At 47.9% G+C, this 21,998-nt stretch overlaps 1 protein-coding gene across 1 annotated transcript; it reads left to right on the top strand.

The window, feature by feature from the left end:
- Positions 1-418: 418 nt before the first annotated feature.
- POMK (protein-O-mannose kinase) lies at positions 419-21,292 on the top strand. The gene is made up of 3 exons (XM_012655978.1): positions 419-425; positions 8,787-9,089; positions 20,166-21,292. Exons 2-3 carry the CDS (start codon positions 8,808-8,810, stop codon positions 20,934-20,936), a joined length of 1,053 nt encoding a protein of 350 aa, XP_012511432.1. The 5' UTR covers positions 419-425; positions 8,787-8,807; the 3' UTR covers positions 20,937-21,292.
- Positions 21,293-21,998: the final 706 nt, after the last annotated feature.

Consider the following 21,998-nt stretch of genomic DNA (forward strand, 5'->3'; position numbering starts at 1 on the left):
CAATCCTGCCGGCCCTCCACCGCGCGTGTGCGGCTCCGCTGTCTGCGCTCCGCGCCGAGCCCGCCGTCGCCTCCCCTCGCGGGGCTCAGCGTCCGGCGGCGCCGCGTCACCGGCCCGGGCTGGGGCGGAGCCCCGCTGCCGCCGGTCTGAGGACTGCAGCTTGGAGGCCACCGCTTTGCTGCGTCTAGGCCTTCCGGCCGCTCTCCACGGCACCCGGCGCCGGGCTAAGGCAGTGACAGGCCCACGCGCAGGCGACCCCGCAAGGCGGCAAAGTAGCACCGCAGCCGGGGTCCCTACGCCGGCGGCCACGCGGCGGCGCCCGAGCGCGGGCTCTGCGTGCCGTCAGGCCTGCGCGTGCGCGGCGGGAGGAGGCGCCCGCTGGGAGAGTTTCCGGCGGCGCCGGCGCAGGAGGCGCAGGAGGGCGAGTGCGTGCGGGCCGCGGGGCGGGGGCGCGGGCCGCGGGGCAGCCGGTGGGCGCGGGGCCGGCGAGCGGGGCGCGGGGTGCGGGGCGCGGGGCTGCCGGTGGACGGGGGTGCGCGGAGGGCAGCTCGGTCTCCCGCGGGGCCTGTGTGCGGCCCGCGCCGCCTCGCCCAGGCCCGGGTGGTGGCGGCCGCGCCCCGGGCAGCCCGGGGTCCTGTGCTGCGGTCCGCCGGGACGCTCGCCGCGAGGCCGCGCTGGCTCTGGTCGGCGAGCGTCCAGCCCTGTGCCGGAGCCGGCGTTTAAATGACTCGACGACTCCGTCTGTGACAGGCCTTGGCTCTTTCTGGGCGTTTATTCTGTACGCTCATTGTTGCTGGGACTGTGCTCTAAGTGTACTTATATGGTGCTCTTTTTAAAAAAGACAAATTTACCCCTTTTATTTAGTAATCTTGTCTTTGCCATCCTTTGCCTTTACGTAGAGCCCTAAGGCTAGGTAAGCATTCAGAATATTTAAAATAATCATCTCGATGTACCATAGACGTTATTGGCAAAGTGGAATTCTACTCTAAATTGTGTTGGATGACACTAATCTGTTTCTTCCCTAGTTGTATATAATTTTGTTCCATTGCTTTTCTTTTCTTTTTTTTACTTTAAGCAGTGAATCCCAATTTTTTTCTCTGTTGTTCAGCCTTTCCTATCAATGTCAGAAATCCTTTGTGTTTAAACAGTGCCTCAATTGCTGAGTAATGATGAGGGCCCAACATATTAATAGATTAGAAAATATGAATTTCTAAAGTCCTACAAAATATTGTACCTGGGATTGGCAGCCTTTGAGTGAAGATGGGGAGGCAGACAGGGCAGGTTGCAGGTGGTTGGAGAGTGACAAGCAGGTGTGGGTTTATGATGACAGTTCTGGACTCTTGCACAAATACCGTGTACAATTTTACATTTATAATGGTGTATTTTCTTAAAGAATTACCCTTCCATCAAGTGTAAGCTTCAGGCCCCATAAAACCTGAATCCACCCCAAGTGGCAAGGCAGGGGTAAGGACAGTTGAAAGGATTAACCATGGGGGTTGGGCTGGGAACTAAGACTGGAGAAGGAGGTGGTGGATGAGCCCAAAGAGGAGGAGCAGACCCAGTGGGAGTGAGAACACAGGAGAGAGCAGCATGTGAGACCGAGAGCCTGCAGAGGGAGAAGTCTCAGATCAGGCAGCTGGTGCGTCCTTAGCGGGCACCTGCTGCATGCCAGGCTTTGAGGGATACGGTGGTGAACAGGAGAGGCAGGCAGTCCTCTCTGCGCTCACAGTCTTGGCACTCACTCTAGGTGTCACCTAGAGGAAGCAGGAACACCTATGCCAGGGCCTGGCCATCCCCAAGAGGATGCCTTTGAGGACTGAGGAAGGCTAGATCTCAGGGTCCCTCGCAAGAGTTTGGACTTGATCCTGTGGCAGGATAGGGGTGTTAAATGTTTTAAGCAAGGGAAGACCACACCTGTGCTTTAGGAAGGTCACCCTGTGTGTATCAGAGAGAAACTTCTACATACGCATGGGGAAGTGGGCACGGACTCGTTTCACTACTGGTGGAATAGTCAAACAGCTGAAAACAGTGAACTAGAGCTTCATGCATCTACACGGATAAATCTCAGAAACAATGTTGAGCTTTTAAAAAAACTAGTTGCAAAAGAACAATGCCAGTATATCACTACTTATATAAAGCTTGATAACCTACTATGTGTTATTATTTATGGGCGCATACTCATGGTGAAAATAAAAAGCATGTATGGGAAGTCAGGTTTGGTGGCTCAGGTCTATAGTCCCAGCATGTTGGGAGGCTGAAGTGGGAAGATCACTTGAGCCTAGGAGTTTGAGTCCAGCCTGGGGAACATAATGAGGCCTCATCTCTTAAAAAATAAAAAGCACTCACGCCTGTAATCCTAGCTCTCTGGGAGGCCGAGGCGGGCAGATTGTTTGAGCTCAGGAGTTTGAAACCAGCCTGAGCAAGAGCGAGACCCCAAATAGAAAGAAATTAATTGGACAACTAAAAATACATAGAAAAAATTAGCCGGGCATGGTGGTGCATGCCTGTAGTCCCAGCTACTCGGGAGGCTGAGGCAGGAGGATCGCTTGAGCCCAGGAGTTTGAGGTTGCTGTGAGCTAAGACGACGCCACGGCACTCTAGCCCCGGCAACACAGTGAGACTCTGTCTCAAAAAAATAAATAAATAAATAAAAACCATGTATGAGAATTACATACACCAGTAGTTCTCAAACTTTAGCTTGCATCCAGATCACCTAGAGCAGCGGTCCCCAACTTTTTGGCACCAGGGATCAGTTTCATGGAAGACAATTTTTCCATGGACCAGGGGTGGGGCATCACTGCCTCAGCTCCACCTCAGATCATAGGCATTAGGTTCTCATAAGGAGCTGCAACCTAGATCCCTGGCATGCACAGTTTACAGTAGGGTTCAAGCTCCTGTGAGAACCTAATGCCCCCGCTGATCTGCCAGGAGGCGGAGCTCAGGCAGTGATGCGAGTGATGGGGAGCGGCTGTAAGTACAGGTGAAGCTTCACTCACTCGCCCGCTGCTCACCTCTTGCTGTGCAGCCTGGTTCCTAACAGGCCCAAGGTTTGGGGACCACAGACCTAGAGGACTTACTAAAACAGATTTCATTTCTGATTGAGTAATAGGGGTGGGTCTAGGGCGAAGGTCAAGGGTGAAGACCTAAGAGTTTGCATTTCTCCCAAGTTCCCTGATGATGCTGATGTTACAGGTCCAGGGACCACAGTTTGAGAACCTCCGATGTGCACCAGTTTGAGGACAGTGATGACTACTTGGGAGGGGTCCAAAGGGGCTTCAACTATATGTGTAATGTTTCTTTAAAAAAGATCTGAAACAAATATGATGTAAGGTAACTTGACAAAGCTATATAGGTGTTCAGGATCCTACTTTTTATTTTTGTCTGTGTTTGAAACATTTCATGGAAGAAAAAAGATCCTGGTTGCTATGTGGAGAATGGATTGGAGGAGAGGAAGGAGAGGGAGATCATGCAGGAAACTGTTGCAGAAGCCCAGGTGAGGGGTGCTGCTGGCTCGCTCCGGTGGGGAGGTAGCAAGGAGCGGGAGATGCGAGCTGCTGTGGGAGGTGTGGGTGGCAGAGTTGACTCTGTGTGGCGATTGGTTGGTTTAGTGATTAGGGGAGGGCGAATCAAGTCACCTGGTTTGTGACTTGAGTGGGTGAGTGGATCGTGTGCCCATCACAAAGGGAACCCTGGAGGAGGGGTACATTGGGACAGGAGGGAGACACTGAGTTCAGCTGTGGGCACGCCAGACCTTGAAGAGCCAGCTGGGTGAAGCGTAGGAGAAAGATCTGGGCTGCAGCGTAGACTTGAAAACTATCAGCATTTAGATGGCCGCCAAAGCCGTGTTCGTGGAGGAGATGACATTGGCCTTCGACAGACCTAGAGGACTGTTATCACCTAGGGCAGGGCTTGGCCGTCTGTGGCCCACTGCCTGTTTTTGTATATCCTGAGAACTAAGAATGCTTCTATCTTTCCAAATGTTGTAGTGGGGGGTGGGGGTTCAGCAAAGAGTAATATTTTGTGATAAGTGAAAACTATGAAATTTGGATTCCAGTGTCCGTAAGTAGATTTGTATTGGAGCACAGCCATGCTCACTTGTTTACACGTTGTCTGGGACGGCTGTCGCACATGCTGACAACATCACCGTGTAACTGACAGAGGTGGGAGGTGGCCTGTCACCACAAGTCACAGTGACATAGTCGCCACTCGATTTTGACTTATGGTCCGTGAGCATAAGTATCTACTGTCTGCCCTTGGTAGAACAAAGTTTGCTGATCCCTGACCTGAGGTCCAAGCCGAGGCACGCTCTGGCGCTTCGCTACTGTGAGAGGCGCGGAGGCCATGCGTTCCTCCGTTTCCGGGAGCGTGCCTTGTGAGGGGCAGCTTCCTGTGGAAGAAACCCAAGGGGCTGACGCCTGAGTGGGCAAAGTTGTCATAGTTTCAGTTCCAGTTCCTGAAGCTGACAGGAGGCAGTGGGCCGGAGAGAAAGATGTGGCCGGAAGCCATATGAGAAAGGCAAAGAAGGACCATCCTGCGCCTGGAGGGCACGGCTGGACAGCCTGAGCTGGTGGGAGCCCCTGGCGTCACCCAGGGAAGTGGCGCTGGCAGCTCCGCCGAGTCGGGGCTTACTGCCACCTCCTGACGACGGCAGGGATGAGCACGCTGCGTTTTCTTTTATGAAGGAAGAGCTGCACCAAATTGTTGAAGAGTCCATTACTTCTAAATGTGCTGATGGGAGGAAGCAGTGTCTGTGCGCTGGCCGTCACCTGCCGCTCACTGGCTGGGTAACAGGGAGGGCAGGCATGTGCCCGCTGAAACTGCGAGCCCTGTGAAGAGAAGAGATGGGGAGAAGGGCTAGAACTGTGTCTCCTTCAAACTGAGATATGATTCGCACACCATAAAATTTGCCATTTTAAAGTGTACTGTTCAGTGATTTCTGTGTATTCACAAGGTTGTGCAATCATCACCACTCTCCAATTCCAGAACATTTTCATCCAAAAAGAAATCCTGGGCCCATCAGCAGTCTTTTCTCCCTCCCCTCCTCCCCGGGCCCTCGCAATCGCTGATCTACCATTTGTCTCTATGAATTTGCCTAACCTGGGTATTTTATACAAATGCAGTTGTATAACACGTGACCTTTTTTTCTCGCTTACTTCACTGTGATGTTTTTGAGGTTCGTCACGTTGCAGCATGAATTAATGCTTTATTCCTTTTTCTGGCTGAATAATGTTACATTTATGGATGTGCCTCGTTTTGTTTATCCATCCACCAGTTGCTGGACGTTGGGTTACATCCGCTCTTTGGCTGTTAGAGATAATGCTTCTATGGACATTTATCGAAAACCTGTTTTCAATTCTCCTGGGTATGTACTGAGCAGTGGAGTTGCTGGCGGGTACGATAGCTCTGTGTTTAACCCTTTGAGGGCCTGCCAGGCCATTTTCCGTAGTGGCTGCATTTTACATTCCCGCCAGCAACACGTGAGGATCCAGTTTTCCACCTCCTCACACACACTTGTTATCTCCTTTTTTTGCTGTAGCCATCCTGGTGGGTATGAAATAGTATCTCATTATGCTTTTGATTTGCACTTGCCTTGGAGATTAATGAAATTGAGCATCTTCTCATGTGCCTGTTGGCCTTCTGTTTATCTTTGGAGAAATGTCTATTCAAGTTCTTTGCCCATTTTTAAATTGAGTTATTTGATTTTTTATTGTTGAGGGAAAAATACTAGTTTTGAGTGGTCCATCTGACATCCAAGTGAGGATGTCAAGGAAGCAAGCCTCGAGTTCTGAGAGGCTGGGATTGGAGCTGCACCTGTGGGAGCCAACAGCAGGTGGAGATGGAGTCTGGGTGAGATTGTCCAGGGAGTGAGTGAAGGGGCCTGAGGTCTGAACCCCGGGTACCCCAGCATGCAGGGTTGGAGAGATGAGGGGAACCGCTAGAGTGCAGTTTCCTGGAACCAAGTAAAGAAAATGTTTTGAGGAGGAAGGAGTGATTAGTCACACTGGGACTGTGTGTTGGCTGTTGTGTTTAGGTCACTGTGCTGACCTTGATACGGTTAGTTTGGGTGCAGGAGCCGTGAGTTGGAGAGAACAAGAGGACAGAGATGGAGATAGTGCGGGTGCGCGGTTTGCTGAAAAGGGAAGAGAGGACTTGGGCAAGAGCTGCAGATGGGAAGCCACGGTGCCCTGGTGTTCAGCAGGCGACAGGGGAGGGGTCTTGTGCTCAGGCCTGAGCTGGGTGCATAGCTAGTTCCACAGTAACAGGAGAGAGGGTACATGGGAACTCTGGAAACACTGATTGCTTCTGTTTTTTCAATAAAATAGAAAACGAGATCATCAGTTGAGAGTGAAGGTAGGGGAAGAGGAGGCATAAGTTTGAAGAAGAAGCCGGGCGCAGTGGCTCACACCTGTAATCCCAGCACTCTGGGAGTCTGTGGCAGAGGATCGCTTGAGGTCAGGAGTTTGAGACTGCAGTGAACTGTGATGATGCCACTGCACTCCAGCCTTGGGGACGGACCCTGTCGCAAAAAAAAACAAAAAACAAAAAACAAAAACGTTTGAAGAAGGGAGAGGATGACCTGGTCCCACCAGCCTAAGGCCACACAGAACGAGCCTGTCTGGTTTATTGACTCGTTGCCATGAGCGAGACTGCACACCGGTGGAACTTGGATGTTTTAATCAAAGGGAAGGAAAGAGTTATGGTAGAATCTGGGGGATGTGTGGCTTTAAGCGAAATTTAAACGAAGCCAGGTTTTGACGGGCTCAAAGCCAAGCAATATGTATGTAAAGGGACCAAGAGATAGTCGGGACTGCAAGGTGGACCCCAGGGACCGGTTTCCTTGGAGATGAAAATATTAACCTAGATGTACAGTATCATCTCCAAAGCTCTTTATCTGAAGCCCTGCCCTGGTTTGGAAATCAGTGTTGCTTCTCTGTGTCAGAGTGACTTCGCTCCTCCAGGCAAGAGTAGGGTGTTTTATTCTTACTAATAAGACTTCCAGAGGCAAAATTTCTGGTAGTCTCTGACTGTAGAGAACAAAGTTTCTCAATACTAAGAAAGTAGTCACCATTCAGAGAAGGGGCTTGTCTGACGTTGCAGCTGCAGCGTGTTCTTGGAAGAAGCGCTGTGTCCTGTTGACTCTGGCTGGCCTCGCTGGTGTCTTGTCCCAGCTCCACGAATGGTGAGTAGGTTTTACTTTCTGGTGGAGAAGGGATGAACAAGCTGTCTGCTCCTGACTTTTCCACAGCTGGCTCCTCTCAGGCCTCTGGTTTCCGCACATGTGCCGCGTTCTCTCAGAGGTGTTCCGGGATGCTTCCTCCACGGGGTTTTCTACAGCCACCCTCCATCCTTGAACCCTTCATCACCGGATGATGACCTTTTTTGTTTACTTGTTTATTGTCTGTCCTCCCTACTAGATTTTCCTCTAAGCTCCAGGAGGATAGGAACCGCGTCTGTTTACTTCACTCTTGCATTTCCAGCGCCTGGTGCGGGGCTGGCACACAGAGGCTGCTCAGTGCGTGTTGAATGACTGAACGGCTGAGAAACGGCAACGGAGGAGAGGGAGCAGGCTGGGGGGCAGCGTGGGGCCGACGTGTTGACCGCGGCTGGCTGTCAGAGGGCTTCTGCGAGGCTGCAGCTCCGCCCGGGGGCTGGAGAGTTGAGGGACACCTCGGTGCTCGGCGGGCCCCAGGAAAGGTGGACGGGGTGGGGTTGCAGTCGGCCTGTGTGCAGAGCTGCAGTCTGCGTGACAGACTTCCCGCTTGCTCCCTGCGGCAGAGCGCTTCCATGCCAGCCCCCGGGGGGCGGCCAGAACACTGACTGAGCCTGGCGTCTGGACGGAGGCCTGAGCTGGGAGAAGGAAGGTGCTCCTGGAAGGTAACCCTTCATGTCACAGTTGCGTCTGGCACAGGAGCACGGGGTCAGTTCCATCGCCAGTGTCCCCGGGCATGCCAGCACCGGCGTTCCACTGGCACACGCTGGCCTGGCCATAGCCACTGTTAGAGCACTGATGTGCTCCATTCTGGTTCAGGTGCGGCCCTGCCCAGACACCTGCCGTCCAGGGTTCTCCTCCAGGCTCCCCATCCAGGCGCCTCCACCAGTGCCTTGCATGGCCCAGCGCTAAGCCCGTACCGTACCAGCGGTCACTCACTGCCAGCGTCACCTCCGGGTCATTGGCTGTCCCATCTCCAGCTCATGCATCTGTCAGCTCTTATCCCTGCTTATGTCCAGGGCCTCCTAACTGGTCTCTCAGCCTCAGTCTCTTTCACCCAAACCCACCTTTCACAACTGCTAATGCGTAGCCTTTGTTTCTCAGAAACATTCAGGGGCTTTTGTTTACCTTCCAAGGAACATGCCAGCTTCTGAGCTGGGTTCAAGGGCCCTCAGCTGCCTCCCCCTACAAGCCTGCTCCTCCTGCTCTCCTTAGTCCACCCTCTGCCCCAGCCCCACCAGACCGACTGATAGACTTTTTGCGTTCATTTTACTGACTATTCACGTATATGTACTCTGCGCAAACTACTACCGTGAGACAGAGAAAGTCAGACGCAGACACCTCCCTTCCTAATCTAATCTGGATGAACCACATTCGAGTTTGTGCTAAGAAATAATGATTATGGAAACAGCTAACGTTGGGCATTTAGTATAAGCCTAATAATATTCACTCCCTGCTTTAATCTTCACAGTAAGGCCACAGCTTACAGGACCCTTGAGTAAAAGAGGCATCAGATCACTTTCATAGAAATAAAAACTGACCTCGTCCTTCCTCCTTGTTTCATTTTCTGTTTTAGGAAACCACAGAGGGTAGCACCATGGAAAAGCAGCCCCAGGACAGCAGGAAAGGCCTGGCGCCCAGGGAGGTGCCCCCGGCAGTCAGGCTGCTGCTGGCCATGGCCCTCATGAACGTGCTGCTCTACCTCTGCCTGGGTCGGGTCTTTACTTCACCCCAACATCCCATAGGGAACCCCGGGCACTGTCCCTATGGCTACTTCAAAATAGGACAGATGAAAAACTGCTCGCCATGGCTGTCTTGCAAAGAGCTGAGAACAGAAGTGAGGCAGCTGAAGTGTGTTGGGGAAGGAGCCGTGAAGAGGGTGAGTTGTCGGGGTTCACGTCTGATGGCTGAGCGTCAGCCCAGGGAGGCGGCAGTGCTCTGTGTGTCTAGCCTTGGGCCCAGTAATCTCACGTCTAGGTCTTTATCCTAATAAAATGATCCAAAGGAAGGGAGAAAGCTAAATGCATAAAGGAGTACTGTAGTGGTAGAAAACTAGAAACAAGAATTTTAGGGGAAGAGTTAAATTATGGTCCAACTACTTGATGGAATATTCTGGAGCCAGTTAAGCATAGTTAGGAATCCCCCTGTAGCAACATGAAGAAAATCTTACGGTAAGTGAAAAAAGCAGGATACAAAATTGTATAATATACTATCTTCAACTGCAAAATTACATATTTATGTAGAAAATACAAAAATGATAGGAATTGTGCTAGGGTTATGGGGGATTATGGACAATTCTTGTTTTTCAAACTCTATGATGATATTATACTGATATTTTAAAAGTGTATTTTTAATTGACACATAATTGTACATATTTATGGGTACTTAGTGATGTTTTGGTACATACAATGTTTAGTGATCAGATCAGGGTAGTTAGCATATCCATCATCTTGAACATTTATCATTTCTTGGTGTGGGAACATTCAATATCCTCCTTTTAGCTGTTTGTAACTATCTAATATATTATTGTTAACTGTAGTCACCCTACAGTGCTGTAAAACACTACTTGCTCCTCCTATCTAGCTGTAATTTTGTGTCCTTTAACAAATCTCTCCCTATCCCCCCTTTCCCCTACCCTTCCCTGCCTCTAGTATCCTCTGTTCTACTTTTTACTTCTGTGAGATCAACTTTTTTTAGCTTCTGCATATGAGTGAGAACATGTGATGTTTAACTTTCTGTTCTTCGTTTATTTCACTTCCCACTACGTCCTCCAGTTCTGTGTGGCTGTGAATGACAGGATGTCATTCTTTTTTATGGCTGAATAGTATATTCCATTGTGTGTATATAACACATTTTTCACAATTCTCAAATAGAAACTCCAAGAGCCCTTGTCTCATTGGCAACCAGGGCCAATTTTGTGTGGTCATTATTTCTATGGTAACTGATGCCTACTGACCTAACAAAGGGTCAGTGACTCTAGATGCCAGTTACAGATTGTTGAACAAAGACATTTTCTTTGTGAGGATGTACTGAAAATTGACAAAAGGCAGGGAGAGAATGGGAAATGCACCCATAGGGCTTCAGCCTGATCCTCTGCCGGCTTTTGCTTTGGGAGTTTAGGACACCATGGCTGCTTCCTCCATGACTGTGGGAAGGAGAGATCTTAAAGGAAGGAGCCAGTTAGACAGGGAGAAGGGAAGGGAATTCATATAAAGTAAAACCATAAAACAAGGTAACTGTTTCTTTTAACAATTCATTTGTTCATCGTAGGTGCGGTGCGTGCAGCAGTTAACAAATCAAAGACCCTGTCTGTCTTGGTGAAACTTGCTTTTTAGTCTGGGAATGAGACACGAAAGAAAACAAGAAACAAATATGTAACGTCGTGTTAGTGACATGTGCTATGAAGACAAAGCAGGGCCAGGAAAGTGAGTGACGGGCTTGTTCCTCTGGGTGGATGGGGAGGACTCTGGCCAGGATGACGTGAGATCAGGAGGATAGTGTGGGTATTTGGGGAAAAAGTGTTCCAGTAAGAAAGAGGAGTATGAGCAGGCCCCAGGATGGGAGATGCCTGATTGTTTGAGGACCAAGAAGGAAGCCAGTGAGACTAGCCATCAGGAGGAGAAAAAGAGAGATCATGACAAGAGGTCAGAGAAGGGTCATGTGGAGCCAGATCATGTTGGAAGCATTGGAAAAATTTTATTAATGGCAGTGGAATGCACATTTTAATGGGATTATCTTGGTTGCCATCTGGAGAGTAGGGGAAGGGTGGAAGGTTGGCCACGCCTTCCCAGGTGAGAGATGGTCACGGCTTGACAAGGGTGTTAGCAGCAAAGGCAGTGAGAAATCAGCGGATTCTGGGTGTATTTTAAAGGGATTGCCAATTAGATTTCCTGATGGATTGGATGTGGGTGTAGGGGAAAGAGAGGGTGACTACAAGGTTCTTGTCCTGGGCAACAGGAAGAATAGAGTCATCATTACCTGAGACAGGGAAGGTGGAAACGAAGAGAGTCCGTGCATCCGAGGCGAACGTGTTCATCCCACTCGCCTGTCCAGCTGGAGACCTGAGCATTTCCTCCACGCACGTGTCCAGCATTTGGGGTGAGGTCTGGAAGGGGAGTACAGATATGGGACTTGTCATCATTTATGGGGCATTGAAAGCGTTTGGACTGTGAAAACAATCACCAGGGAAGGGTGGAGGTAGAGAAGAGGACATGTGGCCAGTTCATTTCTGTCTCCTTCAAAGGGGAGACCTCGAGGGGCTGCTCGCTGTGTCCGTGCTGCCGCGGCCGCTCAGGGCCTTTGCGGAATTTTTTGTTGGAATTGCTTTCCACCTGGAAGGGTGTGTTTTTGAAACCATTGTTATTTGAGGATAGATTTAATCTTAAGGAACCTCTACAAATCATGCCCATCCAAATACGGAATTTAATATTGTGGGCAATAAATCAGAATAATGGAATTTTCTTTATTAAAGTGGAATGTGACTAAAATGCTGTTACGTTACATTGATTTTTGTTTGATTTTTTCCTTGGGCTGAAACTTGCCCTCAGGGCAGAACATTCTGAGTGCTCGAGTGTTTGGTGTCGGTTGGTCAGGAGCGTCGTCTGTCTTGTTCCTGTGGGAAGCCCGTGCCCGCAGGTTCTGGCACGGACTTCTTGTCCCGAACACAGTCACTTACCTGAAAGCTGCCCTCCGTTCGGCCTCCGCTCCTCGCTCTGGCGCTGCGAGCGGAAGGCACGGGTCTTCCAGCAGGAATTTCTCTGGCCGAGTTCCGACGTCCCGTCCGATCCCACCTCTCTCCTTGCTCTCCTGCTCCAGCGACTCCTCAGTCTCGCTGAGACCTCAGCGTGCGGTCCCCCTGCCTTTCTGCTGTCTCGCGTCCCCTCCTGTCTTCACTCCCAGCTCACCCAGCGGCGACTCCCCGGGCTTCTGTCTCGCCACTGTTTTGCAAACACTTGGAACAGCCCCCGCGTGTCTGTCTCCATCAGGCCTGGCTGCAGCAGCCCAACCTGGCTGAACCCAGCTGCGCATCTGCACTTGGGCAGCTGCCCCGGAGCGAGAGAGAAGCCCGCGGCCGCACACCTGGAACGCACGTGGCCACAGACTCAGCCCTACTCTGCTCCCTTAGTAAGTTTTTGTTCTGTTCTCTGGGACAGATACTTCTTCAAATAGCCACCCTCCTGCCACTGCCACCCCTTGTCTTCATAAGTTATGAAAACAGAAGCCACTGAAGGGCGTATCCTCAGCTTCCCACCCCCAGATCTATAAACACCAGCTCGGGTACCATCCCCGACGGGCTCGACTTCGCCCGTCGAGGTCATTCCCTCTCTCGCATCGTCAGTCTTTCCCGCGCTGAGCACAACTCCTGCTGCTACTACAGACTTACACTCCCTGAAAAAGAAAGTCATACCCCTTGGCTCCCTGTCCTCTGCAGCTTGAGCCCGTCCCGCTTCCTGTAGGCAGAGCCGCCCCCACTGCCTCCTGTTTCAGCCTGGCTTCCGGACACCCCTGCAGTGAGACTTCTCTCAGGACCACCAGCCAGCTCCAGGCTGGATGTTTCCCCAGCCTCCTCCTCCCCAGTCCCCCTGGGAGCCCTTGATCCAGTTGGCTGCTCTCTGAGCAGTCCTGCTCTCCATCATGCCACGCGCTTTTTGTTTTTGTTTTCCTGTTCCTTCGATGGCTGTTCTTGGTGACTCTCCTTCGTTGGCTTCTGTTCCCCATCTTACCTACAAATCAGTGGTTCTTTTTTGTTTTTGAGACAGAGTCTCGCTCTGTTGCCCCGGCTAGAGTGAGTGCTGTGGCGTCAGCCTAGCTCATAGCAACCTCAAACTCCTGGGCTCAAGCAATCCTTCTGCCTCAGCCTCCCGAGTAGCTGGGACCACAGGCACATGATACCACACCTGGCTAACTTTAACTATTTTTAGTAGAGACGGAGTCTCACTCTTGCTCAGGCTGGTCTCGAACTCCTGAGCCCAAGCAATCCTCCCGCCTCAGCCTCCCGGAGTGGCAGGATTACAGGTGTGAGCCACCGCGCCCGGCCGAAATCAGTGGTTCTTAACCAGAAACAATTTTGCTTCTCCGGGGACAGTTGTCGTCACTACCAGGCATCGGGGGTAGGTAGTTTAATCTAGTTCCATCGCTTTAAATACGTTTTATATGTCAGTGACTCCCGAATTTTGATCTCTAGCCTGTACCTCTCCCCTGAGCCACACATTTGTGTGTCCAGCTATTTATGTGACATCTCTGCCTGGAGGTGTCTTGAGCATCTTGGGACGTCCAGCATGGAGCTCTTGATAATCCCCTCTGAAAACTGTTCTTCCCTGGCTTTCTCTGTCGCAGTAAATGGCAGCACCTCCACCCAGTGGCTCAGGCCAGAAACCTGGGAGTCTTCCTGATCCTCTCTTTGCCCCTTCAGCTAACTAGCGGCAGGTTCCATCAGTTGTGTTTTCAAAACGTGCCCCGAACGTGTTCGATGACCTGTGTGCGGCGGCCCATCGTAGGCGAATGCCATCATCTCTCGCCCTCTAGTAGGCCTCCTGCCTCCACGCCGCCCCTCGCCGTGCACACTCACCTTCTCAGCACGGTCGGGTCACGCCACTTTCCTCAGACCCCTGGTGGCTCTCCCTTGCCCTCAAAGGGAAAAATCCGGGACTCTTATTACCACGAGCTGCCACACGCTCCTCATGTGGGCCCTGCCTGCCCCCAGCCCGGACCCTGCGGTCCCCCTGTATGTCTGTTCTGTGTTTTCAACCGAGCCCTCTCTCGCCTCAGGGCCCTTCGCAGGGGCCTTTCTCTGCCTGAAGTTCTCCTCCTCTTCATGTGGCCAACTCCTCATCTCTCCGGTCTCAGCTCAATGTCACTCTCCTAAGAGGCTTTCCCTGATGGCCCTGTCTAAATGCCATCCCTCGGCATCTCTCCCAGCTCTCAGGATCTAGTTTTCTGTTTGTCCTTGTTTTCAATGTGTGAGTTCCCTGGGAACATAGAAGGTGTGTCCCAGAGTGTCGCCAGCACCTGGCTGTATGCAGCGTACATTTTAGGGGCCTAAACACAAAGGTTCATGAGTTGAATCCTCATGAAATACAATCTTGGTTTAGCTTTGATGGTTTTCTCAGCATGCAAACACACTGCCTCTCCCAGAATTTCACACTGAATTTTGGGTTTGTGTTTGGGATTTCCAGGGGCGATGTGTAGCTTTGTCCCCAAACTGCATCAGTTGGTTTGTGAGAGGCAGATCCACCCACTGTTTTTTCTTTATTCCTTTTTTTAAATTATGAAAGCAGTACCTCCCATTCAAATATTCAGTAGGAGGTAAAGGACGAAGTGGAATTCCGTTCTCCTGCCTCCTGCTCACTCCATCCCCAGTCTTATTCCCTGGATAACGTCCCTTTTAGATTCATCCCCTTTAGATTTTTAAACCCAAGATTGCATTAAAAGAACCAGAGGTTCTCCCCGTCATCTCCAGGGCAGTAACCCCCATGTCTCCAGGGGCTGCCCAGTTTCTGAAAAACAGATTTGGGGCAACAGTACTAGTGAGAAGAAGAAAGATTATGGTAGAACCAGGAATTGATTTTTTTCTCATCCATATAACAAAATGATGTTATTCAAGGACCTGCTGTGTAGTACATTAGAAATGCATGAAATATGGGTTGGTTACTGTCAGAAGAATGGATTTGATTCATTCTCTTACGTTATTTTGTGGCTCTAATTTTATGTAACCTTCAGAAGGAATTTACATGATCTGTTTTTAATGCTTAAGGTTTTTTTTTTCTTTCCTTTCCTTCCCTTCCCTTTTCCCTTCCCCTTCTCTTTCTCTCCCCTCCCCTCCCCTGCCTATCTTTCTTTCCTTTCCTTCTTTCTTTCCTCTTTTTTTTTTTTTTTTTTTTTTTGAGACAGGGTCTCTCTCTGTTGCCCCGGCTAGAGTGCAGTGGCATCATCACAGCTCACTGAAGCTTCAAACTCCTGGGGTCAAGCGATCCTCCTGCCTCAGCCTCCCAACTCACTGGGACTAGAGGTGTGCACCACCGTGCCTAGTTAATTTTCTATTTTTTGTAGAGATGGGGGTCTCACTATTGCCCAGGCTGGTCTCAAACTCCTAGCCACAACTGATCCTCCTGCCTTGGCCTCCCAAAGTGCTAGGATTGTAGGCTGAGCCATCGCACCTGGCCCTTAAGGCTATTTTTATTGCCTAACATCTGAAAAGATGTAACATGAGTTGTATATTTAAAAGTATGTAATAATAGCGTCCACTCCTTGGCCTCCCTTGCGGGGTCTGCCTCCTCATCCCTTGTAACCTTGGACCTTTCTTCTGTGCTTGCGCCCTGGCTGGCCTCATGTAGCCTTACGGCTTTACTTGTGCAGAGACCTTTTTCCCGAACTCTCTGGACTTTTCTATTCTAGCTGGCTACCCTTCTTGTCCACCGGGACGTCTGAAAGCCTCCTCAGACTTTGTCCATCCCAGATTGCCCGCTCAGGGCCCACTCTCCCTTCACCTCCCACCTCAGGCAGCGGCAGCTTGGTCAGTTCAGTTGCTCAGGCCACCAGCCTGGGAGGCATCCTGACTTCTGTCTCTCACATCTACGTTGTTTCTACACTCAGAATAGACACTGGAATTGGGCCACTCCTCAGACTTGTACCAGCACCCACCCCACCGTCCACGCCACCATGGTCCTGCACCTAGATTCTCACCAGCCTCCAGGTGGTCTCTCTGCCACCAGACCTGCCCCCTTCAGTCTGTTCTCAACACAGCAGCCAGAGCCCTGAAGCTAAGTTGTAAGTCGAATAGTGTCTCTCCTCTGCTCAGAATCCTTCAGTGGCTCTCTGTCTCCTGAGTAAAAGCCAGAGTCCTTTCAATGACAAAGCTCTACAAGACTGGCCCCTCCCACCAGCCTCTGTCCTGCTCCACCCCTGTGCCCATTCCGGTGGGCTGGGCCTTGCTGCTCTGGTAGCCTTGGACATGCTCCTGCCCCATGGCCTTTGGCTCTTGGTGTTTTCTGCCTGAGACTTACGTAGTTCCCCCAAATGTCAAATGGCTCATTCTCTGACCTCCTTCAGGGCTTGCTCAGAGATCACTCTAGTCAGACCTTCCCCAACCCTGTTTAAAGGTTGCAAACCAGTCCTTGTTTTTTCCTCTAAAGCACATTTACCTTCCAATATACTTTACACAGTTCCTATTTATTTATTGTCTGCTTCTTGCACTGGAATGTAAATTTCATGGGGGCAGGGATTTATGTCAGTTTTTTATGGACATAAATACTTGTTAAATGAAGACATTTGACTACATAGCTGTTAAATTCTTTGTACTACAAAAGACCACATAAACGAAGTTAATTATTTACTATATCTTGTCTTTTACATTTACGGTAAAGGATCACATGGGCAACAAAGTTGACCCTTGAACAACATGGGGGTTAGGGGTACCGACCCCCCCATGTGGCCGAAGTTTTGAGTTTAACTTTTGACTCCCCCAAAATGTAACTACTAATACTGACAGCTTACTGTTGACCAGAAGCCTTGCCAATAACATGAAGCCGATTAAACACACATTTTGTATATGTGTTATATCCTGTATTTTTATAATAAAGTAGACTTCAGAAGAGAAAATGTTATTAAGAAAGTGATAAGGAAGAGAAAATCTACTTACTGTTCATTAAGTGGAAGTGGATCATCATAAAGGTCTTCATCCTTGTTGTCTTCACTTTGAGTTGGCTGAAGAGGAAGAGGAGGGGTTGGTCTTGCTGTCTCATGGGTGGCAGAGACAGAAGAAAATCTTCATGTAAGTGGACTCATGCAGTTCAAACCTGTGTTGTTCAAGGGTCAACTGTATATAAAGAGCTCCTAGTAATTAATAAGCATAAGGCAACCAACCCTATAGAAAATTGGATAAAGGACAGTAGAAATACAGAAATGCCAATAAAGATGAAAAATGATCAGACTCTTTAGTAATCAGGGAAATACAAAATGGAACAGTAAGATATTTTTCATTCATTAGTTTGGCGCAAATTACAAAGATTGATGGCATCTAGTGTGACAAAGGGTGCAGTACAAAAGATGCTCTCATACACTGTTGGTGAAAGTGCACGCTGGTCCAGACTTTTAGGGACATTGATGGCAGTGTATACTCTTCTTTGGTGTTCCATCTACTTACTTGGCTTATAAAATACTTGTAGATATGCACAGAGATATAAATAATAAGGCTATTCAATGTAGCATTGTCATTAGAAAAAGATGGGAAATAATTTAAATACTCATCAAGTCTTTAAAAATAAATCACATAAGATCTTATTAAAGGTCTAAACAAAATTATAGCTACAGTAGTAATCTAGAGAAAGAATCTAGTCCAATTTAACAGTATCCATTCCAAATTTTATGAATTTTTATTATATTATACTTTAGTTTTAAACCAAAAAATGATCATCTGTAAAACCTTACTGAAAATACACTAGCATAGGTAGTATACTCACACTATGAAATATTATGCAGCTTTGAAAAGAATGACCTAGATGTACATGTATATATGGGAAAGATTTCTAAGGTGCCAGTTAAATGAAAAAAGCAAGTTGCAATATATGTATGTTATAATTCCATTTATGGAACACCAAACTCAAATGCTATTTTGTAAGTACATTAATACATTAAAGTATAGAAAAATTTTAACTTTGGGGAGGAAAAGAACCAAACAGTTAACAGGTTTCCTTTGGGTTGAGAAGTAAAGTTGGGCAGAAGGAGATACTCTCTATATCCTCTATATTTGAGTTTTTACGAAGAAAAGTATTCATGATCAATTTTATAATAAAACAAAGTATATTAATTGTTCTCTCCAAATAAGAGTGTTTTAGAAAGTGATAAAAAAATCTAAATTAGAGGTTGCTGAGAAATGATTCTTATATAATCCATGACTTGCAACTTTTTAACATTGGAGATTTCAGATATTTGCAAGTGATCCTAAAGACTAATAATATTTCATAAATAATATTTAATAATCTTTTATTTACCTGAGGCACAAAAATGAATTTGACCTAAGTGAGGTTTTAGGACGAAATTATGAGGCCTGTGGCTGAGACTCTCCCACCATTTATCGTTGAATGTATAGTAGCAGCTTCTCTAAAGCAAACATTGCTTTTAGGTGAAAACAGGGCCTTGAAAACCACGTGCTGGTCCTGGCGATGACCACGCTGAGGTAGGTCTAAGGAAGTGATAGTTCTTAACAAAAAGTGAGATTTTTTGTATTAGAGTCAAATATCACATTCAGTGGAGAGAGAGTGTTCAATATGAAAAATTTATGAAGTTGTTTGTTTTTTTTCCTCCTTGAGACAGGGTTTCGCTATGTTGACCAGACTGGTCTTGAACTCCTAGGCTCAAGGGATCCTCTTGCCTCAGACTCCCGAGTACAGGTGTGGTCCACCACACTTGGCTAAAATTTATGAAGTTTTTTGTGAATGTAACAGCCAGAGCAAAAAAATAGCTTTTTAATAGAATTTATGATCTGTAGTGAAATTTCTCAAATTTGAGGGCTAGAGAAAGTCTTGAAAGATTTCTTTTTTGTATGTTACAAGTCAACTGTAGTTATCTTAGTTTTTCCATAATGAATCCGTTCTTAGATCCAGAAGAAATCTTCAAAGTCCTCTGGTCCATCTTCATTTTATATGATATTTTTGAGCTTTTTAAAAAAATGTTTTACATTGTAAAAGAACAATATATGTTCATTTTGGAAAAGTTGGAAAATACCAAAAGGTATGAAGGAAAAAGAAAATCACCCAGAATCTCACCACATAAAGACAACTAAAACATTAGTGTATGTCCTATTCCTATTAGTGATTTCTATGTACTATAATTTAATTTTGTCTTTATGCATTTGGAACAATATTATATGAACAGTCTCATATCCTTTTCATTTGTAACATTAGTTTTATTTGTTATAACTTTACAAATATATACATTTTGATCACCACATAATGTATTACTGAGTGATCTTACCAAAACTTAACTATTTCCAATCTTTTGATAGGTTCCGGTTTATGTTTTATAAATAGTGGCAGATTTTTATCCCTAGAGATTTTTATCTATTTCAGATTATTGCCTTGTATTTTAGGTTTAGATGTTAAAGTCTCTTGATAAATAATGCCAGAAATTGCTTTTGAAAACCATAACTTTAACCTTTCTTTTTATGACACAGCTCACTGGGTGCAGAACCAGCCGGGGCGGGATCTCCTGACTTCTGAGCCTGTTCTCTCTTTTGTAATCTTCTGCCTTCTTTTGTGGGATTTAAACAAAAGATCAGAATTTTTTTCTTTAATTATAATGCTTCCTGCAAGCCTTTTCTAGCTAATGAGAAATGAAAATCCAAGGCAATAATGTGCAACTGCTCTTCTATTAGCTGTGGACTCTATGGAAAGGTCTAGAGTTTGTGCAGCATCTCAGCTCCTGCCTTCACAGTGAAGTAACACAAAACCACAGAATGCATAAAAATGTTTTTCTCACATAGAAATATTCCTATTTATGACTTTTAAAATTAATGAGTAATATTGTCACATGTGATGGGCAGGGGTGGACTCCCTCAAGGAGGCTTTTCGGGGTGTCCACTCGCCTCCTTTCCCCCACCCACTGTGCGGCCGCGAGCTGGCACTGGCGGTGTGCTCGCCACGTGTGCCTGCGTGTGCGGGCTCTCCCCTCTTGGCCCTGCACATCCCCATCGTCCCAGAAGACCAGCTCCGAGGAGCTTCCAGCATCCTGACCAGGGTCAGTCCCGCCTGCCATTTCCCGCGCTGGCCCGGCCGAGGACTGTGCTTGCTCGTGCCCGTCTTCGTAGCTAGACTCCGGGCAGCTCTCGGACTGGGTCTGTGTCTCATGAATTTCTGTGTCTTCTGCACAACATCTGCCACTGCAGAGATACTTGTTGTTTCTCAGCTCACTGACTTTAGGTGAAAGTGTGGCTTTGATGTTCTCTATGGCTTCGTTTCAGGTCTTTCTGTCTGAGTGGAAGGAACAAAAAGTTGCTCTCTCGCGGCTCACTAGTCTGGAGATGAGGGACGATTTTCTCCACGGACTGCAGATGCTGAAATCTCTACAGAGCAAACACGTTGTCACACTGCTTGGCTACTGTGAGGATGACAACACCATTCTTACCGAATATCACCCCTTGGGCTCCTTGAGCAACCTGGAAGAAACACTGAGCCTTTCCAAGTACCGGCGCGCGAACACATGGCAGCGCCGCCTGCAGCTGGCCGCGAGCTACGTCAGCATCATCGACTACCTGCACCGCAGCCCCCTGGGCACGCTGGTCATGTGCGACTCCAACGACCTGCCCAAGACGCTCTCCCAGTACCTGCTGACCAGCAACTTCAGCATCGTGGCCAATGACCTGGACGCCTTGCCCCTGGTGAGCCGCAGCTCCGGGACGCTGGCGAAGTGCGGCCACCGGGAGCTGCGCGGGGATTTTGTGGCTCCGGAGCAGCTGTGGCCCTTTGGAGAGGACGCGCCTTTTCGCGACGATCTCATGCCCTCATATGATGAGAAGGTCGACATCTGGAAGATCCCAGACGTTTCTGGTTTCCTTCTGGGGCATGTCGAGGGCAGCGATATGGTGCGATTCCATCTGTTTGATATTCATAAGGCGTGTAAGAGCCAGACTCCTGCAGAAAGACCCACTGCTCAGGACGTTCTGGACACTTACCAGAAGGTTTTGAGTTCACTCAGAGATAACGTGATGTCTCAGACGAGAGAAATGCTATAAAAACCAGTCCGGTCACTGAAGGATGGGATTTAAGGACTGAATGGAAGTTCCAGCAGTTCTACTCTGACAGTGGAGTTTTTTGCCTGAGTCTCATGTTTCGCTGTTTTTTTGCCGTTTAGCCATGTGGTTCTTTTTCTACATCCACGTGCACATTTGAGTGTGTTCTGCATATCCTGGCCACCTGGTGGGAAGTTGCTGAGCAAGAACAAACCAGGCCTGATTTAAATCTGGCTTCGCCTTTCTAATGCCAGTTGCTTCCTGGTGAAGATGTGGAGAAGCAGTGAATCTAATCAGTATTCAAGGGAAGTAACAAAAATGTAGCCACAAAAAGGCTTCCCCTGCACTAATAACTTATAAGTTTGCAAGAAACACACAGAGAGAAGGGTTTTAAATGGTAGTATATGAAACAAACATAGAGTAGTTCTTCAAGGAACATTTTTCCTGTAATTTTTAAAATGTATTGTTCTAATCAAATCGATGTACAATAGTAAGTGTTGGTGAGGATTATGGAAAAATTGAAACCCTCATACATTGCTGGTGGGAATGAACAATGGTACAGACACTTTGGAAAACAGTCTGACAGTTCCTCAGAAAGTTAAAAATAGAGTTACCATATGATCCAGCAATTTTACTCCCAAGTATATACCCAAGAGAATTGAAAACATATGCACACACAAAAAATATGTCCATATTATACATGAATGTTCACGGTAGCATTATTCATATTAAGCAAAAGGTAAAAATAATCCAAATTCACTAGCCGATGAATGGATAAATAAAATGTGGTATATCCATACAATGGAATATTATCCACCCATAAAGGGAATGAAGTTCTGACACGTTACAACATCGATGAACCTTGAAAACGTATGTTAAAGAAGCCAGACACAAAAGACTATATATTATACTATTGCATTTATCTGAAGTGTCCAGAATAGATAAGTCCATAGAGATAGATCAGTATTTGCCAGGGTCTGGCAGGGGGTTGGGGTTGAAGGATGGGAATTGACTGCTAATGGATACAGGGTTTCTTCTGCGGTGATGAAAATGTCCTGAAATTAT

Source organism: Propithecus coquereli, unplaced genomic scaffold (assembly GCF_000956105.1).
Source record: "Propithecus coquereli isolate 6110/MARCELLA unplaced genomic scaffold, Pcoq_1.0 Scaffold496, whole genome shotgun sequence".
Lineage (NCBI taxonomy): Eukaryota > Metazoa > Chordata > Mammalia > Primates > Indriidae > Propithecus > Propithecus coquereli.

Coding starts and splice junctions, on each gene's coding strand:
- POMK (XM_012655978.1), top strand. CDS start 8,808: ATGGAAAAGCAGCCCCAGGACAGCAGGAAAGGCCTGGCGCCCAGGGAG. Junction 9,090..20,165: donor GGGAAGGAGCCGTGAAGAGG/GTGAGTTGTCGG, acceptor GCTTCGTTTCAG/GTCTTTCTGTCTGAGTGGAA.